General features: G+C 41.5%; 1 protein-coding gene across 2 annotated transcripts in view; it reads left to right on the top strand.

Moving 5' to 3' along the window:
• The window catches only part of FBLN5 (fibulin 5), a 46113-nt gene that overhangs the window by 1287 nt on the left and 26629 nt on the right, over positions 1-18197 (top strand). Inside the window, exons 2-4 of one of the 2 annotated variants that reach the window (XM_030949272.1) lie at positions 1233-1287; positions 3720-3771; positions 5036-5278. In XM_030949272.1, coding sequence (XP_030805132.1) covers positions 1233-1287; positions 3720-3771; positions 5036-5278 — 350 coding nt within the window. The remainder of the gene's footprint in view (positions 1-1232; positions 1288-3719; positions 3772-5035; positions 5279-18197) is intronic. The other variant, XM_030949271.1, reaches the window with a different exon arrangement.

The following is an 18197-nucleotide window of genomic DNA, read 5'->3' as shown; positions in this document are numbered from 1 at the left end:
TTGTCACTCAAAAGTTGCCAACTAGCACAATCTGTCTCCACAGCACTATGAACAACAATTTTAGGGTTTTATGTTTACTTTTCAGAGCTTGTCAAATTTGTTGTAATGTGTTGGTCATTGTGTGTGGTTTTGTCTGATCCATTTGTAGGTCTTGCTCAGCAGTTCAGTTTGCACTCTGGAAATCAGGGACAGCTCTAGGAGAGAAAGTTGGCAGCTCACATGGGTAGCAGAACTAAGGCTACCTAAAATATCCCCTGCTTCCTGTACTAGTTTTGTGGGAATGTATTGCATTCAATTGCCATTTAGAATTACAATCCAAGATAAGGTGTGGGTCTAATGGTACTAGGAAGTTTTATATAAATCAGCAGCAAAAGACTGAAATCCACAGGACCTAGAAAAAAGTGATTTCTGACTGTGCTTTCATGGTTTTCTATCTGTTAGTAAATATTTGGAGGTGGAAGGTTACTTGACCACAATTCTTATGCTCCAGGTAAGGAGCTCCAAAAATAGGTGTAGGGCTCTTTTAGTGAGGGAGCCTCATCTTTCAGTTGCAGTGGAGAGAGACCCAGTAGGGAGCACTAGATGTGAAGATGATGTACCTGGGGAAGGCTCCATTGAAGATAACAGCTTCTGGTAGCTGCTGACCTGGCACAGTGTGTCTCCTTCAAGACTGAGCAAAGGGACAGAATCTGGCCCCAAGCAAATGGATTCATCTCAGATAGAGCATCTGGGGATGAAATGCGGTTTAGCGGTTGGAGCAGCTGGCTTGGATTCAGGACCTCCTGCGTGACATGTCTGCAGCCCTGCCAACATTTCAAGCTGTGGGTTTAGGCAGGGCCTTGCTTGGGTTTACCCATCTGTAAAACGTGCACAGTGTGCAAGAGAACATTTCATTTTTGCAAAAGAAAGGTGTCAGAGAGGGGAAAAACTGCTTTATTGAATATTGCACACTTGTTCATTTTACAGCTGCTGCATGGGGTGTCATAAAAATCAGATTAGTCCATAGACATGCACAGTCTGGTTTCAATCCCAGTACCATGAGGGTCACTGGTCTGAGACCTGAATCTGGCCCACAGTTATATTACTCCTTCTCCAAAGGCCAAATTCATGTTAGCAAAACTGTGGAATACACTGAAGTGTCACTAGAAATTAATTTGTCCATGTGTATTTAATTCTATGTAACAAGCCTGGATATCTGAAGGTTTTCAGCCTATTTTCTATGCACATTACAGGATACTGACTGCTTTCACACTGGCTATCTGCCTTTCAAGCCCTGGAAAAGCACAGGTGAGAGGTGCATGCCGAGATGTGTGTACTGGTTTGTACTGAAGTGCTATATGGCATGAAACTTAACTGGCTAGCAGGTGGATAGGAAGCTCTGTGGTCTGGGGTTTACATGGAAAGGAAGTTGTGTGGTCTAAGGGTTTAGAAGGGAGAACTTCAAGCCAGCAGTATTCTGGAGTTGAGCATGGATTGAGCTTATTGACTCATCCTTGCCAGCTCAGCAAAATATCCCTGTAGAAACCTGGACCTCACTGAGAATCTGATTCTGCCTCTAAACTGAACACTTCTGGAACAGGAAATAAGAAAAACTATGCCCTGAAACCAGAGACCGCTCAGTTCTATTGTGAGAAACATCCATATTTGGAGAATTCATTCATAGAAATACATCTTTTCTGTGTATAGCAGGATCAAGTCTTAAGACTGTTTCATTTTGGACTGTGATCCTGAATGACTGCATCCCAGTTTTCATTTTCACTTATGCCCAAACCCATTTCTGTTCAAGAGGGTGGATGGAAGTAAAGCAGTCCAGTTCTTGAAATAGCAGAATCATTAGTTCTTTGTGTGCTCAGGCTCCAAGTAACTTTAAATCAGGAAAAACTGTTCCTAAAGGCATGTTGTTTGGATTTCTAGTTAATAGTCCAGATATATTTAGTATCCAGAGCTGAGGTTCTAAATACCTTTGCCAAAAGCCTCTGAAATGTAGTTGTTTTTCTTCTATTACATTGAAAATTTCCTGCACAGGTCATGCTTATTGATCTTTTTGTGATTATTGGATCTGTATGGGAAATGCTTTTCATGCCCCTGGAGAATTTTTGGGATATCTCTAAGGGTTTGTTTTTATAATTTAAAAAATATTGTTTACCTTAGAATTTTTATAAAAACATCTTGTAACAGAAATTGATTTTTGAAGTTGCTTTGAAAAAGCAACTTGAAGCTGAAACGACAGCAATCAGTTCTTTCTGAAGATACTGAAACTGGTCATTTTGGCAATATTGGAATATTTTCTAGAATAAAGTTCTAGAAAGTTGTAGAAACCAGCCCTACAGTAGTTTCAGTGGTTCTGAATCATCATTTTTTGACCAAATATTTTGTTAACAACTCTTTGAACTTTTCCAGCTAACCTAGGTGTAGTGTATGTACACAAAAAGGAGAACAAAAGATAGAATACAAACATACATTCTTTAAAACATGAAGATGGGAGATTATACATTCTCCCGTTAGAATATCTTGGGTTTCCACAACATGTTACAAAAACATCTTGGAATGCCAAAACAAATGAAGGCAGAATTCCTCCATACTTGTCTGACACTTCTGGGCTTTTGTGTATTCATATGTGCAAGTAGCAGGCGCAGTCCAAACAGTGCCATGTGTTTCACTTCAGTCCTGTTCCTGAATCCTGTAATGACCCACTTCCACTGACTCACCCCTCTAACCCTTTGTCTCCCATCTACAACTTACTACTTTTCCAAACATCAATTAAGTGCTTTACTCTTCCACTCATTTCTTCCATAAAGTCCCAAAAAAAGTGTCTTTATCATTAAGAAACAAAAAAAAAGGAAGAATCTTGAACACACTCCATCCCTCTGCCCTCTGGTGGCTTCAGTGGTTCCTGTTTCCTGGATATCTCTTGCTTACATTGCCTAGTACAACCTATTTACTGGAAGATCCTGTGCTTGTGTCAATTGCTTTGCCCCTTGTTAAATAGCTGGAGGCCCAGTCAAAAACTAGGAAGAGCAGAAAATCATTTTAACAGGCTTTGAAACCATTATCACCAGGAATTTCACCAATTTAGAGATGCTAAGGTCACTGAGGAGGTACTGAAGACTCAAGGCTGCAGCCCTGATAACAACCAACAGAATACGAAGGAACAAAGCTTCCAGTAACCTTGAATGCCTATAATGTGTTGTATAAAGACTTATTCTCTAAAAACAACAAGGTGTGGTGGAAAGGAAGAGCCTTATTTTTTTAAGCTTGTTATGTTTCAACTGTGGCTCTGGATCAGTCAATGCCTGACATGTTTTGTGCTGAATGGGCTGTCAGGGGAGCTTCAGAGCCTGCGGGAGATGTAACAAGGACCTTCAAGATGAACCCCCCTGTTCTGGCAAAACCAAGACCCCAAACTAGAAGACTGTAATTCTGTGCTAAGAACCCATAACACACTGTACCCCTGTACTCATAACACATTGGTGACCCCTGGGCAGAGGAACAGCCTGACACTGCCATCCCCTGAGGGTGCCACTCCTGAGCTAAGGGGCTGGGACCTGTGCTGAGGCCTCAGGGTCATGGCTTGCTGACTGTCCTCTGGGGAAGGAGCTTTATTTTGGTGTACTGTACCCTCCTGAACAGTTGTACTAATCATAATAATCCAGATGAGCATTTGACTCTGCAAATCTCTCATTCACCATCATCAAGTGTTCTTTTTTCTCTCATTTTAGCAGCAATGCACTAATGGGTTTGACCTGGACCGTGCCTCTGGGCAATGCTTAGGTAGGACTTCAATTAATCAATACATTTAAATTTGGGTTCAAAAATTCTGAATTTATTGAGTTAACATTGTGGTACTCTTACTATGTTTTAGATGAAAAGATCTTACTGTGTGACAAAGATGTGTGTTTGCATACATGTATATACAAAAAATATGTGTATATATAAATATGTGTATCTTTACATAGCATTGGTCTTTGACACTGTTGAGATACTAGCAGCCTGTCAGGGCTACTCAAACAACAATGATGCATTTTGATAGGAGCTCAGTGTAGCTGCCAAAGGATGAGGGCTGTTCACCCTCCTTCTCTTTCTCCTTCAAACTCAGGATTTATTGTCTTTGTTGCCTGTCTCCACCTGCAGGCTCAAATAAAGTCTTCCATTCTCAGAAACTGAAACTCCAAGTAAACTGAGCTGACATAGTGTAAGGAAATCTGCACTTTGCCCAGTAGCATCTTTTTGTCAATGGCATTCACTCTCCAGGGCAGCATCTTACACATGCCATAAAGTCATCCAAACAGAAAGGGAAAAACCTGCAGCAGACTGTTTGTCCTGCCATAGCCTACTGTTTCTGTGGCCCAAGAACCAGGGGAATGCTCAATTTGGCTAAACCAGTTATATCTTTCTAAATTTAATTCAGCTACAATCTCAATCAAAGCAAGAAAGAGGCCTGAACTGTGTCCCCAGATCCGAACATCCCTAACTCGGAGGGAGGGAACTTGAGACTTCCAAAGCAGGATCCAAATTTCACAGCTGGGCAGACCAAACCATCACTTTCTGAAATCCTGATCTGCATGTTGTGGTTTGGACAGACCCTCCAGCAGGAACAGGCAGTAGCATGCTGCAACCATGCGTAAATCAGTGTTTAAACTAAACTTCTATGGAACAGCAAAGCAGGCCTTGTCCTCTCCCTCTAGAGTACTCATAGTATTAGAGGATAGAGGGATAATATATATCATATTATATCCTCTAATACTATGAGTATTAGAGGATATAGTACTCATAGTATTAGAGGACATAGTATGAGTACTCTAGAGTAGTTTTACTACTGTAATAGTATGAGTAGATCACAGGATACATTGAACATAAGAGATGTTTTCTGTTTTAGTACGATCTAACTTCAAAGTGAGGCTCCACAAGGAAGGGTTGGCCATTTGATGGAGAATATAATTTTTTTTGCAATGTTATGCAAAAAACACATGAACTATTTTTTGGTAGGTCCCATTAAGGAACAATCACTCTCTAAACTTTTGCAATTTCATTGCAGATATTGATGAATGTCGAACCATTCCTGAGGCCTGCAGAGGAGACATGGTGTGTGTGAACCAGAACGGGGGCTATCTGTGCGTGCCCCGCACAAACCCCGTGTACCGCTCGCCCTACCTGAGCCCCTACTCCAACGTGTACCCACCGCCCCCAGCCCCCGGCCCCGTCCCCAACTACCCCACTGCCACCCGGCCCCTCATCTGCCGCTTCGGCTTCCAGCTGGATGAAAACAACCAGTGTGCTGGTAAGCACTGCAAATCCTTCTTCTAGATTTCCATTTATGCTAAAGCTTGTCTGACATTGCAGAAACAATTGTCCCGCAGCTAATGCAGCAGTCAAGTATTTTGAAGTCAAATTTTTTTTAAGGATACAAGCTGTACATTTCATACCATTATTCCATGTGAACTAAGATGTTGCCATCTTATTTCAAAAGTTCCATACCTCCTCAGTAATTTCTCATGCACAACTCTTCACAGCAGAACCAACTCCATCTCTCTCCTCACCCAGCTAACCCACTCTTTTGTAGCACTCGTCTTCTTATTGGACACAGCTGTGGCCTATTAAGGGCAGGCCTGTTCCTAATCTTTGGTGATTAGTACAGCTGCAACTCCTCAGGTGTGAGATTACCTTCTGCACTATCTTTATTTTCTTACATTCTATCCCTCCACACTAAGATATGACTCAGTCCTATTATTTAAGCAGGAAAGCCATTTTTCATGAAAGTAATGTTTTTATGAGATAAACAGCCATCTGATGGCAGGTGATTTGTCAGTGCATCAAAAGAATGCCTTTTATGCTTATGATCCTGTCCATGAGAAAGTGGCCCTCCATTTGAAGTGTTAGGTGGGGCCTGGGGAAACTTCATTCCTCTCTTGGCTGTATGTGAGCTGGTCTATGACAAGAAAAAAAAAAAAAGCCTAAACCAGAGAAGCCATGAGCTTTCAACAGAGAATTTTGCCTCTCTTTAGACTAAGGAACAGCACTTACTTCAAAACTGCTGCAGAAAAACACAAGAGCTAAAACTGACTTGTCTGTTGGGCTTATTCTGCCCTATTGTCTGAAATTTCTGGAAGGACTTGGTTGCAGATGATGCACTTTCTTTGTTTCCCTACTGAGGAGACCACAAGAACTTCACAGGAGCTTTGAAAGTCTAAAGTTAAATTCAGCTAACATTTGGGACACATTTTTTATATTTGAATCATTGTCCTTTCCAAGGTGGGAAAAACATATTTTATAACCAGCACTCACAGTAATATCAACTGGAAAATTAAAAAAAAAAAAATCATAAACTCTGGGGTTTTTTAAGAGTTCTTAAATCCTGGGATCACTGAAGAGTTTGATGTAAAAGTAAGCATTTTTGCTATCTGATTCTTTAAAAATAGCCTTTGGTCCATTTCATCTTAGTAAATTGATCAACCTGTTATTTTATCTACTGATTTGTAGATTTCCAGGAGCATTTTCATTTTGCTCACTTTGCTTTAGATGATTCAGGAAATGGGGTAGTTAGTAGAAAAGAAGTGCTGAAATGAAAGTGGAAATGAAACCTCTGAATTATACTGTCTGGTCTGCTCCATGCAAACCAGAATAATCAAAACAGGAAGATTTAGGGAACTTTTACAGTGAACTTTCCAGCCTCCAAAGGGCACGTATGTTCCTATTTATGCTAGCAGAGATGGGAGAACTTATACTTTTTTCAGTCAGGCTGTTCACTTCAGTCATTTTTATTTTCAAATATTTGGGATTTAATTGTAAAGAAAGTTTGGTGATGGGAGACATTAATGAGAATGCATGGGAAAGGACAGGCTGCCATTTGAGCACCACAGCAAGCTGGGAGTAGTTTTTGTAAGTCTACATCAGGTTTGAATTTGGGTAGATGATGTGACAAAGGAAGAAAAACAAAACTAAAAGAGAACGAGACCTGTCAGGGGTCTCTGCTGGGTTAGATTTTATTTATTTTTTATTTAGTGAAATTCTCTGGAAATATTCACTATCTTGATCCAGTATTTATTGTTGTATCTGTGTGTGTTTTGTATCTGTGTGCCCCAGGATGGAAAGTGTGGCCACCAAAGGGAGTGATTTGGTCCAGGTCTCACTGTGGTGATGGTAGAAAGGCCTGATCCCAAGACTGATGTTTCCAAGATTCCTGGAGCAGTTAACAAGGTTATGTGTAGTGCCATTCTTGAAGTCCTTGGAGGCAAGACATCAGGGAACCTTGACAGAGTCCTCAGGAGCAACCAAAATTTTACCAGGTCATTCAAGAAAGTCTGACCCACAGGATCATGGCATCCATAAGCCAATTATAAGCATCACTCATATTAATGGTATTCCAGTTGCTCTGTGCTTACCTCCTTGTCCATATTCAGCATGTTCTTAGGATACAAAGCACTCCAAGGGCTAATTGTGTGATGGAATGGTTGAAAAGAATGAGCTAGAAGTAATTTTGCTCAGTAGCTGAGCCACTATGTAAGAGGTTTGTTATGTTGGTGTTCAGACACAATCCTCTAGCACCTTCTTTTCCAAATAAAATTAGTCAAAGGTATTTCCATCAGAGATAATGAGATTTTCTGCTATTGACTGCAGGGGAACCAGAGCTATTCTCATGCCAATGTGTCTGAGCACTCTGCAGATTTTAACAGAGTACACATTTTTGTCTGGTCAGATATGGGGTTACAGATCAGGGTCACATTTTCTACTGCTAGGACAGCAGAAATCTTTACTTTCACTTTGAATGTCAGTCAAAACAGCTTATTAAATACAGGAGCATTTTCTGGGAGATTGGGAGATTTATAGCCTCAGCTTTGAAGCACTGAGGTTGTTCAAGAGACTTCCAAAGTGAAACAGGACAAAAATTTGATCTGAAAGTTGTGTGAGTTTTAACAAGCTCTTTCTATTTTTTTTTTCCTACCACTATACAAAATGTAGGGAGGCTGCAAGAAGGTTGCTCTGTCCCAGTCTGGCACCTGGCCTGACTGCCAAGGCCCCACATTCCTTGGCTCTCAGGGGAATGTGCACCCCTAGCTGTTCACATAACATTCTCCCTCGTGGGGCTGATACATTTCCATGCAGCAAAAAAAGAGATATAATCCATTCTTCTCCCTTTCAAGCTTTTTGGCCTCATCCTTTCTGGCCTGGATGGTCACAGACAGTGGTTAAGTGTCCACAATGCTTCCCTATCCTGGTCACCACTCAGTTTTGCCAAAATTCTTTCATCTCCAGATCTTCTCCTTTATGAAAACAAATCTTTTTCTGGCTCAAGTGCCTCTCAAAGACACCTGTCTGTGATGGCTTTGCCCAGTCCAATGTCTTCTGTGTTCTGCAGAAGTACCTGTAGCCATTTGTGGTAGCAGACAGAGAAATGTTTTAATGATAATTACTGCTTAAGTCTTCTGTGGGTTTGATTCCTAATATGTGGTATTTTTTACCCCTGGAGTTGCTGAGTGCTTTATATTTTGTATATGTAAGTGGTCTGTGTTTTCAACAGCATAGAGTTTTTTGGAAATCATTCCAAAACAGGTTGGGAATGATTTATAACCACAATTAATGTTGGAATAAAAGACCACATACAGAAAAAAGCAAAGAACATCTAGTGCAAGAGCACTGTTTGAACTGTTTGTCTTCTAACATTGCTTCTCTATAAATACAGAATGAGTTAGTCATAATAATGACTTTTTGCACAAGGAACTTAGTCTAGTAACTGTTGGCTCCAGATTACTGGAGTGAGGGCCTGTGTTCTTGCTTTGTACATTCGTAAGCTGAGAGCTCTTTCCAGTTTCCTTTCACTCCACCTTGCTGTTTCCTGATTTACAATGATCTTCAAAACATGCCTCAAACACAGATCCTTCTGGGCATTGTGGAAAGAACTGTACTGGGTGGGCTCTTATTATTGCTTTCTCTCCAATTAATGCAAACTCACAATGTGAGGAGATTATGGGGTTGGAGAGGGTTGAATAGAGAGTTCAGAGAAAGCAGACCTCAAAGATAGAGAGGCAAATGCTAGGAAAAGTATGAGCATAAGGTCAGATGAGTATGACTAGATACAGAGGGAAGGGAGGAGGGCAGAGGAGGTAATTTAAAAAAAAAAAAAAAACAACCCAAAACCAAACCAAACCAAACCAAAACAAAACAACCAAAAAAACCCCCAACCAAAAAACCCCCCATGATTGTTATTTTTAAAGCAAAAGGTAAAAGGAAGAAGGAAATGGAAGGATGTTGTCTCCGAGTGCAAGAGAGAATTATTTTTCATGCCCCATTTGTGCAGTAGTCGTTGCTTCAGCTTTCCTTGTTTCTCAGAGATTGGCAGGACCTCCTACATTCCCCACCTATGGGTCCCCAGTCCTACATTTGTGGAGTGAAACTCCTTCCTTCAAAAGATTACCTTTGCACAGATGGGTTTTAGATCATTATCTTTATATTGCAAGCATACCTAAACCCCACATCCAAGCCTGCAATTGTACTGCCCTGCCTTGTGCCCAACCTCATTAAGAGCAGCCTATGTCTAGATGAGTTTTCAAGCAAAATGAAGGAACCAGATGTTCCTATGTGGAGAAAAGGGAGGGAAATAGAGAGACAGAGAACTGAAAGAAGGTGCCCAGGTCTTGCATCAGGCTCATGGCTGTGCTGGGATAGAGCCCAGAGTTCCTTATCCAATGCCTTAGCCATCAAGCCAGGCTGCCTCCTCCTAATGAGTTTCCTAGTGACCTCTCTGTGCATATAGAAACAGGAGGAAGAAAAGTAGGGAAATGCAGCAAGGAGATTATTCCTCACTGGGGTTTGTATAAAGTAAATAACAATGGAATCCACTCCTGCCTTTTCCTTTTTAACCCTATTTGGGTCAGCTCTGTGTCTTTCCCTTTTCCTGTTGGTCTGTGAGACAATCTCTTTTGCTGCTCCAGAGGGCCAGTTCCTGAAGGTTATGCATGATCCCTGTTAGGAAATGATTGCCATCCTGTCCAAATTAACCAGAAAAAGAAGGAAAGATTACATGAGAAAAGATTCTGTGAGAGGCTGAGCTCAGACTTCTGAAAGTATAGGCAATTGTTGACAGTTCCTGATGAAATTAAGGGCCATGATGTGTAGCTTTTACTTGTAGTATGGTTTTCTGATGGGCTTTGTAGGAGGAAATGTGAATTGAGACCTCATGCTGCCATAGCAATGGAAAAGTTTCCTCTCAAGCATCTCAGGAGTTTATAGCTGGTGGCTAAGGCTTGGGTTGGAGGAGTCTGTGTTCAGTTCCTGGCTTTGCCATAAAGCATGCCATTCCTGGAGTCACCACCCCTGGAAGGGTTCAAGAAACACCTGAACTCAGTACTGTGGTCTAGGGGACAACATAGTCAAGGGTTGGACTCAATGGTCTCAGAGATCCTTTCCAGTCCGAATGATTCTGTGATTCTGTGATTTTGTACTGGATATTTTGGGGCTAAAGTGAAATAATATTCCTTTTCAGGATGATACCAAGATTAATTTCACAAGGGGATGATAGGCGTGGAGGTGACTTCCAGGGAAATATCATGTAAAGATATACAGACAGGAGAAAAAGGTCCAGTTTAATAATTCTACAGCAGTGAAGCTCAAGATGATACATGTGGCACTCAGTTACATCCCCAGCTGTCCTGGTTCCAGCCAGGACAGGGTTCATTTTTTGCAGTAGCCAGAGGGGGCATGGTCAGGACCCAGAGGTTATTCTGTACCCCCTCATGTCATTGCTGGGGGCAGGCAAAGGGACTGTGTCTTCTTCCAGGAAGAAGGGGTTCCTTCCAGCTGAGAAAATTCATTCAGCGTTGTTTATTGTCCAGGCTGCAATGAGCATTTTTGTGTGTGAATCACTCTCTTCTGCACTTTTGTCATTAATATTGTTGCTGTTATTGTTCATTTTCTTATCTCATTGCTGTTTCCTGTGTATTGTTCTTATCTCAACCTGTGATGCCTTTTGGGCCTCCAGTAAGAGAGGGGGAGGGAGAGCAGCTTGTGGTTTTTTAGTGGCAGTACTAAATTGGAAAGTACCATCCCTAAGCCACAACACCAGTGCACTAACCTGGCTGGAATTCAGGGGCCACTTTTGTCTATGTTTCTGCATAGATCAGAGAAGAGGGGAAGTCCAAGACCTTTACCTGTATCTCCAATTTCATTCAAGGAATATCTGAGTTACAGAAGCTTTCAGCAGCTATTTGATCCTAGAGTTTTTCAATCATCTTCTTCTTATGCCGTGTTTGTTTCCTGTTTTAGCACAACTCAAGATGGTTTCCCCTTGATTTTTTAATGTAATGAGACTAGACAAGCTAGGTAAAATAAACGTGGAAAATACAAACTATGTACATTAAGGTTCAAGACCATGTGTCAGGAGAGTAATGAAAGAAGGATCATTCACATCTTGGAGTACAGATAAACTTCACATAATCCTGTCCCATTGGATAAACCCATATTATACAGCTCCAGACAAACATAACTATAAATCTTTTAGATCCATCTTCTGTGCTTCTGATCTGATGGTCTGATCTATTCACAATCCTAACAACCTTCATAAAGGTAATCAGGAGTTAACTATAAAATAATCACAGGTTAAAAGGTACATCTGAAAACTGTCAGAGCTCCTCCCTCCCTCCCTCCCTCCCTCCCTCCGGAAACCATTGCACCAGCACAGAGAATGGGCAGGGGCTGAGGAAAGGCAAGACTCATCCAGCCGCTACAGTAGGGTCCATCAGTAGAGTCATTCCTACAGAAATATGACCATCAGTAAAGGTATCCTGTCCAGATTACCGTGGGGAATGAGGGTCAAAATGCTGTTCTTCACTGAAGTAAATCCATTTGTAGTAGAGAAGTCAGCTTGATAGAAAAAGCTGCTGTACATATCGATCCGTAGCATGGTAAACTGAACCTTCTGTGGCTTGGCTTGCTCCTGCTTTCATTCCTCCCTAAGTGCAGTGTGGGAGGAACACAGTCTGGTGGTTAAAGCACAGGCAAGTGCTTCATTTATTCATGAAACTTCTACTACTAACAAAGGAATGGGTAGAATTGAACCAAGAAATATAACATGCAAGCCAATAATGCTGGCATGTTATTAAGCAAACGGGCACTCTTCACTGGAATGAAAACTAGCAGGCTCCTGAGTATCCAAAGGGTAACAGTAGGAGCAAGCCCACCATTCTGCATGTCAGTGCCCTTCAAGCACCACTCACTGACTGTATTTATGTGTGATGATGTGAAAAGTGAAAAAAGAATAAATACAACTACAGTATAGCCACAACTGAACTTGAATGCACTACAGTCACGCTGGGTAGGTAGCTGGACAGCAACTAGGGGCAATATCACTTAGATCCATGATTACAGTCCCTATTGACTTTGGTGAAGCTCTTAAAGCAGAAGTTCTTGTAGTGAATTTATTAGGTTTAAGTTGAGCTGTCTTGAACCTAACCTTAAGTATCTTATGGTCAGGCAGACAGGTACCTACCTGACATATTTTTCTCCTACTAAAATACTGATATCACAATAAGGATTTCCTAGATTTTGTGGCATATTCCTTGACATTTCAAGTTCAAGATAGACAGGTGGTCAGATCATCATCTTATGATTAAAAATTGTGACCACAGGGAGTGTTTGAATTTGGTTTCAACTTTACCTTGAGTTAAACTGATTCTGTCTGTGGAAGTGTGCATCTGCTATTTGGGAGTGATTGAAAGTTTTCTAGTTTCTTTTTTACTGAGCTGTGAGCCAGGAGAGAAGCACAGTGACATACTGAGGGAACAGCTGGATGAGAACTGGTCATGTTATAACATAATGAGTTTGTGTGCAGAGAAGGGGCATAAGCACAGAAGGGACAGTGTCCATATCTTGTTAGATGTGCAGGCTACAGTCCAGACACAGGAAGGTTGAAATTTTTCTAGACTGTGACTTCTCTATCTCATGATGTGTTTCAATTTTCCCTCTTTCTTGGAACTGTATGATACTTTGGAATACAAAGTGGCAAGAACCCAGGAATCTCATCTCCCTTGAGACCTGTAGACTACAGGGGGAAAGGCTATGCAAGGAGAAGTTCAACAGATACTCTGGGCTAATGGCCTCCGTTATGCTTGGTCTCTGAATGGGGGTTATTGCTCACTGGGCTCTGAGCCAAGCAATACACAGACTTCAGCTGTCACCCAGAGTGGGCTGGCAGGAGGTTCCATCTGACTCAATTCAGAGGAGCAGTAATCATGCCCAGCCTGCCATATCCTCTGGCATGTGCTGCCAGGGCAGGGCTCACACCCCTGCCATTAATCTCAGAGTGATTCCTTAGACTCCCTGCCAGCCCTGGTTTGATACGTGGGGCTTTGTTGCCGCCTTGCCTTTATTATGTCTTACTTCCAGGGATTTCAGCAGTGCCAAATCAGTTAAGGCCACTATGTACAGATTAGCTCTGTCTGCTCTGGGGTAGATTTCATGAGCTTTCCTTTATGGAATAGCTGTCATGCAAGACAGTCCCACCAACCAGGCCATTCCAGGGCGGAAAAGAAAATCAAGTCACTTAACAGTGCTGGGAAACTGACAGGTATCATAAGTACCCTGCTGCAGTCTGTCAGCTCTTTGGCTTGTTTTTCTCTCATTTTCCTATGAGTGACACTTTCTCTACCTTCCTGAGGCATAATGTGCAGAGTTCAGTGTGTGATAGACTCTCCTCACATGGAAGGCTGATTTATTCCAGTGCCCTTCATAGCACCAGCACTCTACTCTAGCCTATGTCAATTTTTGCATATATTTGCATCACCCACAATGCCTAGAGATGGCAGTGTTCTCAATGACTTAAAAGTCACTGTTTTTCTTGGCCTCTCCCTTATATGTTTTGGGTCAGTCTTGTTTCTTTTCATTTGGTTCCAGCCTGAAATTGGCCATGGTTATATGTCACAATATAGATGTTAAGCCAAAATATATAGAAAATATGAATTCTCGTCTTTGCCAGTATAAATCAGCCAAATGGACCATATGTTTTGCCAGACTATATAAAAAGTGATAATGTGCTGGCACTGTTCCTTTGTCCTGTCCTTAAAACACCAGACCCATGACAGAGCTGCCACACAGAAATAGAAGAGCTGCCTGGAGTAAGATGTTGCATGGAGTTTAACATGCTCTGACCCCTTAATCTGCCAGTTCTCTGCCTTCCCATTTTACTACCTCAATGACATGAGGGAATTTTTCAAAGAAAATAAAAGCTGCTAGAAGATAAATGTGAGTTACAACCAGCCCAGTTCAGGGCAGTTTTTAAACCATTCTGCCTCTTTTCTGGGATGTTCTGCCCCTTGGGGATGACAAGATGTGCTGAAATCCATCTCCATTTTTAACACCAGCAAAACCTTCTCTTCTTTCAGCTGTGGCTCATGGTTGCAGGTGCTCTGTGGTATAAGAGCACATTGCAGTATGAGGAGAAGGATGGTGCAGATGATAGGCAGCAGTTTAGGTGTCAGGACAGCTGAAATGCAGGCCCAGGTCCCCGAAGCTTGGTGAAGTTCCCTGCTCTCACTGACCTGCATCTTCCATGGGAGTTTAGTGTAGAAATGCCCATTAGTCTGGTCTGCAGCCTTTGTCATGGGCTGACAGTACTGCCTCAGACCTCTTTGCTCAATATTGCTTCTAGAACTCACTACTTCTCTGAGGAATCTCAATATCCAAGCAATCATCTGGAAACCCTTGAGGGGTCTGGGTTTTCAGGAAGAGACCTATAGCATTTACTGAAAGTTGGGGTGAGAATGGTGTCTTCTCTTGGGCATCTGCAAGTTTGAACATACAAACTCATAAGTCCATCTGGAAATTTTTCTTGGTTTTTCTATGTATTAGCCATATGTCAGTAACATGCTACTAGAGTGAGAATAAATCTGTTTGTATTCATGGAGCATTCAGATATTGAAAATAAAAGTGCTTCAGTTAAAAAGGGAGAGTCTAGGAGAAGAGGGAGAGGAATGCACCATAAACTTGCAGGGTCTGAAGGAATCCACAATCTACTGCTTGGCCTGAGACTGTGTTGTTTGTTTTGGATTTCCTTTTGGTTTTTTCCACAAAAAAATTTAACATCTGCTTTTTTATAACATTTTGCGCTTGGTTTTACTTTCTTTTTTTTTTTAAGTAAAATTCTTGAAGCATTAACTTGTGAGTCAGTAAATTGCTGGTTGGATTAAAAGCATTAATTGGCTTTGTGGTACAACCAACATATCTGTAGGTAACACTGAATGGGAAGATTGCATAAACAGTAATTCACAGAAGTCTAGGAAAGCTAAAATTATAAACAGTAATTCACAGAAGTCTAGGAAAGCTAAAACTGTGATCAGGAAATTAAGGGACTGGAACCCAGCAGTAGGTGAAAAGATAACCTAACACAGGGTCATCTGGTGGAAGATGATCGGTAGAAGGCAGTGATATCAAGAGCAGCGTAGCACTAGGCAGTTTTGGCAGTGTTACTAAGACTTCTCATTCCAGAGCAGAGAGCAAATAGTACTTCAGAATGTTCTGTTGAGAATGGCTCCAAACTACTGCCATTAGGTGTAAGTACTTTACTACCAGAAAAATGTAGACAAGTTTATGGAAATGTCAGTATAGAGCAGCAGCAAGTTGAGGCCATTACTGAGGCTGACTTTGATTGAACTGGTAAAGTGGATTGTAAAACGTAGCGTAAGATGGCAGTAATTGGAATTGTAAATGACAGAAGTAGAAGTTTGTATGGTGGGTGGTACAAAAGAATGATTATTGCTGAATAGGGTAAAATTTGCTGAAAGGAAGGAAAATTACTTTTAGACAGAACATAATAAAGCCCTTTATGGCACTGCAGTGTATCAGGTTATACAAGAACACACTAGGTACGTTGTAGTGGAGGAATAGTACAAAATGTAACAGTAGAATCATTTAAAAGCTGCCTGGAACAATTTTTAGCAAGAAAGAGTCTCACTCAAGTTGGAGATGCAATAAATATTGTCAGGTGTGGTTTGCTGTACTTTTGAGTCCTTTGATATATTTCCAGCTTTCAGTGTGCACAGAGGCACAAAAAAAGTCCCCATATGCTTTATCTAACTCTGCAGAGAAAAGCTCATAGCATGGGTTAGAGCCTCCACCTACTAAACAACATTTCTGTCACTGTGGCTTAGCAATGCAGAGCTGCAATAGCTTGCACGGGTAGCCTGACATCCCCTTTCCAAGGAGGAATCTTGGAGCAGAGCACAGTCTGTTTGCCAGACTGCCACTCCTTAATCCTGGAGCAGGAACCAGGCCAGGGAGAGGAGATGTGATCTGAAAGCCATAGCATGCTGCTAATTTCCTGCTATTGCAAACCCTGTGGGGAATCCCAAACCCGGCATAGGCTGGGGCAGCCTTGGATCAGGCTCCTGTTCTTCAGAGGTAGACTGCAGCAATATGTACAACACTCATTGCCAGCAATTCACTAAGCACTGCATCTGGAGCTTTATTTCAGAAGCAGATTGAAATTATTTTAATTAAAAGCAGGACTGACTTTGTGATGGAATAGCCCAGACCTGTGCATTGACAGCTATCAGTTGATTTCATGCAGTCATCCCAAAAGACTGTAGCATGCCAGCTTTAGAAAGGAGGTGTTTTTCTCCACAGAATCAGTGCTGTTTGAAGATACAGTTCTGTAAAACCTGTATTGTGTTTTTCACGTGGTAAATTGCATTTTGGGACAAAATTTTTTCTCGTTAACATTTTCAAGGGGTGTTATTAGTCATAAATGAAAAGTGGTATAAGAGAACTTTACAGGGTTGCACATAAGACTTCAAACACTGCCCATGAATTTAATGGAAAGAAATAAAAAGTTTATCCCCATGTTTCTCAGGCAATAAGCCCACATATAGATTTGAGTCCAGAGAACCATGGCATAGTGTGTCCTATACAGACTAGAGAATGCCTCTAAAGATAATGAGTGGCTGACAATTTGCAGTATATCCATTAATGGCCCAGCAAGTCACATGCATTCTGGAGCTGGTAAATTAATCATCTAAAGATACAAAATACTATCATATTCTGCTCCACAAAAATCACAAGCTGACATCTAGAGAATTGGGACATGAAACTGTTTCATAAATGCATGATCCATCCATGGTTCATTCCCTTTGACCTGGGGAGGGACATGAAATGCTAAACTAAGCACTATCTGCAGTATCTGATTGGAGATGATTAGCAAGACCATGAATTGTAGAATGCTAATTATGCTAAGAATTTTCTAGGCCTGCTTCTGTCCTGGAGACTGTGCCTTTTAAAATGGAACTGCTCCCTTGTGTGACTCAGTATGACCTGAGACCTTGAGGGAATAAGGGTTAATAAAAGAATACTATAAAGAAAAAAATGTAAATTAACTTTCCACTACAGCAGGCCCACATGATGGAAAATTCACCAGGATGTACCTTCTAGAGAGTAAAAGCAGGAGTTTGGTCCAGGAATAATCACAGAGATTAAGTGTTCCTGCTGGTTGGGAACATTGTCTCTTCTGTTTGTTTATTTATTTACTTTTCATTTTTTTTAATTACCCAAAGAGAACATAGGGTTTTTTTCAGGCCAGGCCACTTGAAAATGAACTGTTTGGCTTGGGAATGCTCAGTGTGAACATGTCTTTCTGAGCTTTCATGGATAATGTGAGAGCTGGTGGGACTGCCTGTGACACTGCTCATGTGGCCAGTCCTGTCAGCTTGTAGCACTAGTCAGGAATTTCTGAGTTCTGGTATAAGGAAGGTTGGCTTACCTCAGAGATCTGAGGACAAATGTGTGCAGGTCTGTGTGCGTGAGTAGTGCAGTCTGGTTCTGTTTGTTCAGCATCCAATGAAATGGTTCACCAACCTCAACAGCTGCTACTAAATTAAGCAGAGATTCACATTTTAATTATTTTCTTTTAACTATTTTCAGAGGAGAATTCAAAGTGCAGTCAATTTCTGCCTTTACAGGCACCCAATCTCCCAACCATTCTGATTTCCTGGCATAAAAAAGGCCTGGGGACACTGAAGATATGCAGCAAAGGACCACTGTGGTGGTTAGAGGGTGGCAGTACATGTCATACAAGGAGAGTTGAGAGAACTGGACTTAACCTGCCTTGAGGACATAAGGCTTATGAGGGAGCTGCTTGCTGCCTTCCACTGTCTAATGTCAGTGCGTAGAGAAGATGAAGCCGGATCCATCTCAGAGATGATGTGGACAGGAATGAGCAA

This window comes from Camarhynchus parvulus, chromosome 5, assembly GCF_901933205.1.
Source record: "Camarhynchus parvulus chromosome 5, STF_HiC, whole genome shotgun sequence".
Lineage (NCBI taxonomy): Eukaryota > Metazoa > Chordata > Aves > Passeriformes > Thraupidae > Camarhynchus > Camarhynchus parvulus.
The sequence above is the reverse complement of the archived record's forward strand: the minus strand, read 5'-3'. Positions and strand labels throughout refer to the sequence as shown.